This window comes from Glandiceps talaboti, chromosome 13 (genome assembly GCF_964340395.1).
Source record: "Glandiceps talaboti chromosome 13, keGlaTala1.1, whole genome shotgun sequence".
NCBI classification, from domain to species: Eukaryota; Metazoa; Hemichordata; class Enteropneusta; family Spengelidae; genus Glandiceps; species Glandiceps talaboti.
In genome coordinates this window covers 12,763,595-12,773,717 of record NC_135561.1, presented here as the reverse complement: position 1 = coordinate 12,773,717, position 10,123 = coordinate 12,763,595, and the positions used below count along the sequence as shown (strand labels likewise).

At 35.2% G+C, this 10,123-nt stretch overlaps 1 protein-coding gene across 1 annotated transcript; it reads right to left on the bottom strand.

Annotated features, from left to right (window-relative positions):
- Nucleotides 1-614: 614 nt before the first annotated feature.
- On the bottom strand, nucleotides 615-8,152 carry LOC144444261 (sialin-like). Its single transcript, XM_078133673.1, has 6 exons — nucleotides 8,063-8,152; nucleotides 6,436-6,663; nucleotides 5,915-6,002; nucleotides 5,667-5,762; nucleotides 1,246-1,490; nucleotides 615-779 (listed from the first exon to the last, which is right to left on the bottom strand). The coding sequence occupies exons 1-6, from the start codon at nucleotides 8,150-8,152 to the stop codon at nucleotides 615-617; spliced, it is 912 nt and encodes a 303-aa protein (XP_077989799.1).
- Nucleotides 8,153-10,123: the final 1,971 nt, after the last annotated feature.

Here is a 10,123-nt window from a genome sequence, read left to right as displayed (position 1 = left end):
GCTATGTTACTTTGGATTGTAGAGCTTACAGTATAGATTTATAGAGAATGGTCTGACTAAGTTTATGTCGTCTGGTTAGGAGTGGCTGGTGGTATGCACGTCGCGAGGACATGCAGCTGGAAGGCAATCAGCGAGCTACTGCACCAAGAAGTACACAGTTGCTTCGTGACGTTTGTTTATAATACCGAGTATACTCAAAAATGGTTAAAAAGATATCTTTAATCGCTGTATTCATAAACAAGACACTGACTAATGTGACATTGTGTAGGACAAACAAAACGTTGATTCGACCAGGCGCAAACCGGGTTAAATGAGCTCGAACTGAAAAAAACACTGAAAGTAGAACCAGATCGTTCTACGTCACCATAATATGTATTAATTCATTGTTCGGTAATGCTCGAAATATGAGTCAACATATTCAAAATCGACATCACCTTCCCCATTTTACATGCAGGTAACATTGCAAAATATATTAAATTGTCAATGACATTATTTATCACATTGCATATAAGTGATAAAACTGGTAAGCATATTGTTTGGAGTTTCTTAAGGAACAGCAATCTGTTGAAAACTGATATTTGATGAATTTCAAACTTATTTTGTCATTTCTGGTATCATTCATTTGATATTTCATCATAATCTTCAGTCTTCCTTTCATCTTTATCTTCCTTTCCCCATGCCTGTTCTTCCGCAGTGCCACACACTAAAAAGGCGATCATTCCAAAAGTATATACTCCTGCCGATATGCAGAAGACGAATAACCACGCGGTATGTTTCTCCTGCAAGATATAAGAACAATGCAAGGTATAAAAGCAATGACATCTGCTCCACATACACACTTCCTCTAAAGTACTAAATAAAAAAGAACAGTAACTACCATAAATAGTAGATTAAGTGACAGGTTCGTTGGGAATACCAAACACAAATTACTTAAGACTTAATATAACACACACACACACACACACACACACACACACACACACACACACACACACACACACACACACACACAAATGTATATATATATATATATATATATATATATATATATATATATATATATATATACATATATATATATATATATATATCTGTGTGTGTGTGTGTGTGTGTGTGTGTGTGTGTGTGTATGTGTGTGTGTGTCAATGACATTACAAATTGCAATTCCAAGGATATATAAAAAAGTAATTTCGTCTTTCTCCTCTATGCAATAAGTTATTGTATATAAACCTTGAAGTTACAAACCTTCGCTTCTAAAAGTTCACCTATAATAATAGGTCCAATAAATCCAGCGGAACAGGCCAAGGTACTAGAGTATCCATAAAGGACACCAGAATATCTTGGTGCAATATCCAAAGAATTGGTATGATATCCGGACAAACAAAAACCAATACAGGTCATAGAGAGTGAGATTAATGCCACTGTCAAAATTCTGTTCCAGTACCCAGCATACCCAGCAGGTACGAGAAACACAGCTGCACCCAAAAAACCTATATGAGATCAAGATTAGTATGATAATCAGATAAGCACGTGCATATCTTCTATTGTGTGATGTCAAACAGGGCCAGGCAGATGAAAAACAAATATCACCCCTGTTCTACCGAACTTCTTTTCTCAACTCTTCGAGTGTTCCTTCTATGCTACGATCAAGTGACCATAATAATTATGTACTTTCAAACCGTAAATGCGCACATTATTTTACATACATCATTGTGTGGCATGAGTCCGATACGTAGAGGTACTTTTATTTTTATTGAACAGGTTTTATTCTATCTAAACATCATGTAGATTGTCGATAACAATTTGTATGTAGCCTGTAGTGTAGGCTCGACGCTCCCAGCCTGTACGATTTTCCTTCGAGATGAAAGCTCCGAACGTATTCCTGATCCAATATAATTAAAATATCAGAACAAAAGTCGCATTCAGACAAAGTTTACTTACTAAATTTGATATAACATGTACATCGCTAGGTTATAACCAATAATTTTGGTCGAGAAACCACAGCACAATGTAACCTGCACGTAAGGTTGACCTCGCATGCAACAGGTCACGCGATTTACTCATTTGCATAGCCATCGGACGCCCTTTTTGATACGCGATGAAAAATATAGTGCGATGAAACGATGCAGAATTCGTTAAATTCGATTCAAAATGGACTAAAAATGTGGAAAAACTTATAATTATGTGATAAATATATAATCCCATGATATCAATGTTAGTTTTACGTCATACTGCACTTTGTATGATTCCGCGGACTACCGGCTCGAATTTGTATTAGTCCGCGGAATCATACTCGGAGCAGCATGACGAAAAGCTAACACTGATTTCATGAGATTATTTATAATAATCAAATGAAATATGCATACGTATATATATTTGTACACTTGTATATCTCATGTATTTTTAGTTCAGTTTATACCGTTTACATCTAGCCTGGTAATTGAACATAAACTACTTTACTATTAAATACAGAATGATACAAAAACAGATAGATTTTCAACAAAAGTCTCTTTCTCACCCATTGTATTCATAAGTTTCCTAGTCGCAGACATTCCAAGTATGTGTCTTTCTAACAAGGTGTCAGCAATCCAACTGCCAACGACGAATGTTAACCACAAACATAGGAATGGTACAGCAGACAAAACTGATGCCTGAAAAAGGAATGTATATATTTAGAGAGAGAGAGAGAGAGAGAGAGAGAGAGAGAGAGAGAGAGAGAGAGAGAGAGAGAGAGAGAGAGAGAGAGAGAGAGACAGACAGACAGACAGACAGACAGACAGACAGACAGACAGACAGACAGACAGACAGACAGACAGACAGACAGACAGACAGACAGACAGACAGACAGAGGCGGGCAGGCAGACAGACAGACAGACAGACAGACAGACAGGCTTTACATCTCTAGTTTCTAGACGAATGCTTGTACACTATGAGTTCATTACATGTGGTCTGACCTCTGACTAGAATCGAGAGCGTTGGATGGACCCATGCACTCGTCATCTTTATTACTTAGTTTCATTTCAAATATTCCAGTGAGTTTCTTCAATGTCTTGTCCTAAGGATAACTTGTTATATTTCTACAAATGCGCCTGCTGGCCCCAGTTAACCTTGTCAACGGCTATTCTTTGTAACTAAAAACGAAGACTAAGCACCTTGTTCTACGTTTAAAATTACTTCTTCCTCTAATTTTCTATTAGATTTCAAACAGATTTCGTTAATGTTGCATCATTTATAATATTAGTATTATATACGGAAAGCAAGTATTGTTATGCCAAATCGAATTTATATAAAGGATTTTCGCTTCAGAGGCCGTACATGAACGGTGTTAAGTGAAGACTCTCCAGTTGACAACATCATCCACATGTTTTATTATAATGGATACTACACACAATACCCTGTCTAACGTAACGCTGCAATAATTTGGACACAACTTACCGTTACAAGTGAAAAATCCAAAACGTTTTCAAAATATGTAGGAAGAAAGGTAACAAGCGCATATAACCCCCACATGTGCGAAAAGTGTGACAGTGCAACAGCACATACAGGCAGTGATAGTATCATAGATAACCATGGCACCGAGTCGACCTAAAGGTTAAAATACATACTTTTTTTAAATCATATCACTAGGAATTGAATGTTTATGTGTAATAATCGCATGGAAGTGTCCTTATGGAGGGTAAAACGACGAGCGTCCGAAGTTGGGGTGATATTTGGGTAAAACACACTTGTATTTTTCTTATCTTATCAGACTGTGCTTCATTGTCAAGTAACTGTTGAGTTTACTCTTGGTGTTTTCTAAATATACAAAAGGCGATCATCCAAATGAGAGATAGTTAATATACTTGTTGCGTTCACTGCCATGTTGTACAGCCAAATTCATAATTTCATCACCCATCATTCAATCCGTAGAAATGTTTTAAGGAGGCAGGTCAAATTCATAGGTCAAATTAATCAATTTAAACAGGTGCCGGGGAAAGTGCAGTAATTTTCTACCTGATTGCAATTGTTTTCTCCTACTGTGGATTCTATATATTGCCGTTCTTTTAGTGATATTCTGGGATGAACCGCTGGTGAGTCGTATACAACATACATCCAAACAATGAAAAATAAGCAACCCAAAATCCCTGCAAGTAAACATTAATTTACAGCAAGTTCAAAATCGACAGGTATAAATAAACAAAATATATAACATATAAAAAGATGGAGCTTCTGTGGTAAGCTAAGAAATCCAGTATGTGGTTTATTTTTTATTTTATTTATTTATTTATTTATTTATTTATTTATTTTTTTTGGGGGGGATTGAAATTTACACAATGCCGTTTAGGACAATACTGGAATTGGGCATTAGCCGTCTCTTATGGTAAAATCTTTCGATAAACATCTGTGACACAAATGTAGGCTTTGGAATTATTTTATTACCATTATTTGTATTACTCATTTATTATTCATCAAAGGATACACAGTTTACAGCTCACAACTGTACAGAATCAATAAAAAACAATACACAAAAAAATTCTTGAAAAGGGCGAGTAAAAAGACAAGCTACACAAATAAAACTTAACATGGATTTAACAATCTGACAGCTGACGGGACAAAACTCTTTCTGTATCGAACTTTGGAGCATTTAAGACAATTTCTCTACATAATAAATAACCAGATTTAAAGTGTATGCCTTCTGTAAGGGCAAAGTCTTTAGATTTACGTTCCTCCACATGCAACTAAGCATATATCTGATAGTTATGCTTGAAGTTATGTTTGAATTATTGAAAATCATTAATTAATGCAAGTGAGTCATCAAAAATAAAAGCTACATTCCCAAGTTTTTCTGAACATGTGCGCGATTGGTTATATTTGAAGTATATACCAAGTCATTTGAAGTACATTAATGAAGATATAGCCCAATTACTGAAAATCATTAACTATGCAACTTATTCATTAAACCTAAAAGCAACATTACAAAGCATTGTAGAGCTGCACTCTGTTATAGTTGATGTATGTACCAAATTATTGAATTGGAAACCTGCATTCTTAAGATTTAGCCTAAATACTGAAAACCATTGCTTATGCAAATGAGTCATACAACTAAAAGCTACAGTATCTAATTGTATATGATACATGAACTTTGTTACCATCAATGAATACCAAATTGTATCTGACGTGTGCAATTCTTAAGATATAACCCAATTACTGAAAAAAACATTACTTATGCAAATGTCTCATTGAACCTAAGTGCTGCATCAGTAAGCTATATGATATATATGCACCCTGGTATGAATGCACATACCAAATTACATGGAACTTGAAGTTTGCACTCTTCGGGGTATAGCCTAATTACTGAAAATCATCAATTATGCAAATGGTCATTAAAACTAAAAGCAACAAGCTTTTCAGGACGTGCCCACCTTACGTTTGAAGTATGAGATTTATAAGATTTATATGTATTTTGGGCGACAAATTGCATACATGTAGCAGACACTGAACACAAGGGCACACCATACCAATTTTGTAGTCACAATTCAAAATGTAATAACAATGTTGGCCATTTATAAGTTTCTGTGTCAAATTGAAAACCAACCCTAAATGAAACTATAGACAATGTGAATACAGAATAGGAAAACAAAACTACTCTTACAAAATAAATGCAATTATAGTAGAGTAATACTCACCGGCTAAGTAAAATACAGACGGCCATCCCCCTAGAAATGTTGAATCGCATAGTGGTCCCGATACTAACATAGCTACTATGGTACCTATGGGAAAACCTACAACAAAACACAGAGCGATCAAAAATACATGGAAAAATCAGAACAAAACAATTCTTGTAAAACATTTTCATATGCCGTTTAGCATTAATTATATTCTCGTTCATGATATCCACTCAAAAATTAGATTTGTTCATGTAGTTTTAATTTACCTGCGTATGTAAAGTTTGCAAGTCGACTTCTCTCAAAAGGTGGACACCATTTTCCCAGCAATCCGTGCAAACCAGGTATTATTACCCCCTGTAACATCAAAGTATATGTAAATGAGAAAAGTCAATGTTAATATAAGATAGTCCGAAATATGATAAAACCTAAAATAAAGTATTTGCTAAATATTATGTTTGATATTTTATTTACCAAGGGAGATCCTAATTCTCTTACTAAATCACAATAATCGATATCACAATATTCACAGCCAGATGGATACACAGGTAGACAGGCACACACGTGCCAGCATACAAGCATACATGCTGCATAACTGCATGCTAGTCTTGGTTACCCAGCCTGTTGCCGTTAAGGGTGGAGCCTTCAACGGCAGGAGGTTGGGTAACCCAGACTAGCCCACACACACACACACACACACACATACATACATACATACATACATACATACATACATACATACACACACACACACACACACATACATACAATACCATATAAAAGAACTGACCAGCCCAATTCCAACTATTGCTCTATTGGCTATCATGACTGGATACCCTATTCTTGCTGCTGTAGGTGTCAATAATGATGATATTGCTGCCAAAAGCATTCCGACAGCACATGTGTACTTTGCTGAATATCTTGATGAAAAATATCCTCCCGGTAGGCCGGAAAAGGCTACTCCATAGTACACCGAGCCAAGTATATGACCTTGGGTGCGATCATTCCAATCAAATTTCTGTATTGGATATAAGAATATGAGAAGAATTGGAAGAGTTACGTTTGACATATTGGCACATTTTACTTACCATTCACGGGGAAGCATAACACTAAGGCTGCTTTTTTTTCTTTTCTTTTTTTAAAGGTGATTTGGGGTACTTGCAAAAATCATGTTGGAAATATATTGAATTCACAGTTATGTAGTAGGATTGATCTTAATCCATGTCAAATGTGGCAATGTATGGGGAGGAACATTAAATAGCCCATTCTGAGCAGTCCTCAAAATGGTGAATGATAACAATACGCATGCTTGATATTTCTTTCATGCAGCACACAATGTATATAGAATTGGCCTCAATATCAGAACCAGGTTCGGTTTTCAGTCCAATCTGAGGCAAGTCTTGGCTAGTCTCCCATTGAGCATCAGAGTGAACCTTAGATACGGAAAGTCAAGATGACAGCCAAATGGCATAGTCAAACAAGGTGTAGTATCATTGTCATTGAGAATGTGGGTAATGGTCTCATGCCACATTTACGGACTGCCAACAAGAGCTAATATCTTTCTACAAGCCAGTCTCACATATTCATAATTGGACAAATCTGACCTCATACTAACATATGGGCAACAAGTTTTAAAATCATTTCAGGTTATTATTGTTCCGAAATAAAAGTTGTAAAAGGTAAGAAATACCTCCTTCCATCAAATAATTGTGAAAGGCGTAGCCTGATGTACCGGTAGGTGTTATTTCATTCTTGTTTGACTACTTTGTTATATAACACTGAATCTGAGACTCAATATAAGACATGCCACAGATTGGCCAGGAAACTGACAATGGGTCTGATTCTGAGACCAATTTATGCTCGTCAGCCCACAAGCATCACTTTGTCTTCACTACCGTACTGGAGAAGAGCTCACTATGTAATTAAACGAGCAAGTTTAGTACACAACTGTCGATATTCTGTTTGTGGTGATAGCCTAAATAGTCTAAAAGTCTGAAATTGTTTCTTTCCGCGCTTATAGTATAGTATGGTATATTATGGTTCATCGAATGTCTTATTTGGCAATGGGGAACCTCATATGCCACTTTCCAATTGTTGCATAAACCCCACAAATACTAAGCATTTATGACCAGAAATGAGGTGTTCGAGACACATGGAAATCTTATCATAAATGCTTGACAATTGGATGTTAAATGCAACGATATACTCTTAAACAGGACACATCAAATGAACGTGTGTTTGCAAAAATGGGTTTGTAATTAACTTCAAATATTCGATATTTACTCAATGTTGTTGGTGAGCAAAGATTAATACATTTAAATCTTTTCTTGCATATAGTACCCTTTGTTGACCATCCCCATATCTTACAAACAGACACGTTACATTACAATCAAACTCGAAGTCATGTATATTCTCACCTTAATGTTATCCACAGTATCTGTTGTGGTATTGCCAGTCATAGCAACCATTGCAACACTTAAGTTATTTCTCATTAGCATCACCGTCATAACTCCAACAAAACCAATTATTGATAAAATTTGCCGACAGGATAAAATCCCTTCAATACATTTTTTTTAAATGAAAAAAAAATGACAGAGTTAATATCATGTTCATATCCTCCGTTGAACTGTTATGAGAATTCAATTTTATGATAGAAATACCTAAATAAACCTATAATAAATATATGTACCAATTACGAATTGTTCGTATTTTATCTAGAGGCAGAAGAGAAATAACCCTCTTTTTGTAATCCAATTACTGTTTAAAAGTCAGAATTCTGTAATTGTATGTTATTGTACGCACAGAAAGTGTTTAAAAACAAACTGGGTATATACAATTAATTACTGGTAAACTAAAGTAATCATATATACAAGTATAAGTCAATCTATGCATGAATATTAATGGTAATGTATTCAATAAATTTACACTGATGTAAGATATAATGGCGTGATAACTGGTTTATTCGAAAACATGAATGTGTATTCACCATCATAGCAAACACTTTACACATGTTTAGTTTCCCGTAATTTACTGAGTTACGATCATGGATTTGGTCTATGCTGTGTCATATTGTTTAGTCACGTATAAAAAGACATGGTAGAGTTCTCTCACTCATAATAATAACTGCCCAACCCTCTTCCATATATCCACTTTAAGGCACCTATAAAACATCCACAAACCTTCCGATTCAGATTCATCAAGTTCCGTGTCAGGTTCATCAAGTGATTGCTCCTTTTGGAGATAGATTGGTTTCGCTTCGTCGCAATGTTCATCGCCCATATTGTATTGCTTTTTTTAAAATCCGACTAACAACGCCCTTCGTGTGTTAATTAATGATGGATTATGGTATTTTTAAAACTATATTCGGTTCGTTCAGACAAACCGTGTATACACTCACATGCTTAGCGTTTACAAAGAAAATTAAGTTTAGAAATCATGTTGTGTTTTGTTTAAAAATGAATTATGATATTCAAATGTATAATAAAGAATGGTGTGTGTGCTCAGACGGTTAATATCATACATGTCTATACAATGGGTCATTTTCACGACAATGCAGGCGATTTGATAAATAAAACGTCATATGCGTCGATCTACAGTAAATAGATAGTAAACTATATTTTTCACAAAGTGACTGATAAAAAATGTGCATGTTGAAATAACAATGTCAATATTTTTCACCCCTAATACTGTAAATTGAGAGATCGGGTTCCAAAGCGTTAGATTTAATGTAAATATTGACGTGAATGTCTAGGAAATATGTCAGAACCACATTAGTGAGATCTAACACAGAATTGAAACCAATTTACCAGAAAAAACCAAACAAGGTCAAATAAAAAAATGTACAAACATTGCTATGATTTCCCATCTGGCTCGAAAAAATTTTTCTAACTATTTTCAATGATATATTACCGATCGATTCAGCAAAAGTCTGTGCTAATTGTCTGTACATTGTGTATCGTTGTTTCAGAGCATTTAACCGCATTCGTGCAAATGGGGCTACTGGTGATTTTTTTATCCAAATTGCATATTCAGTAATGTGCTTTCATATAGTCTATATGCTAGCATGATATGACCATAACCTATTTGCAATTAACGCGTTTTGAAGACAAAATATTTTCATGTTGGCGTTGTCAAGAGATGGAGCTATCTGCTCTCCTTCACACTTCTAAATGCATGCAATTTCCCATACAGACATTGCGCAAGCACAGCTATCAAAAGTCTTGACTTTTTCCTATGAAGGCATCGTTAAATTTGCATCTACATTTAGAAACATTTTAATACATTTTTCCATGTTCGTCTGTACATCATTTTGACTGGAATTATAAACTCAGAACATAGTTTTATATTTCCATTGTCTTTTTGATATAATACATATTACCTACCAGTTGTAATTTGGAGACTATACACAAATTGTGTCTGGACTTGTCTACCCTGCATATCACACTACCTATGCACAACATATTAATACACTTATACTA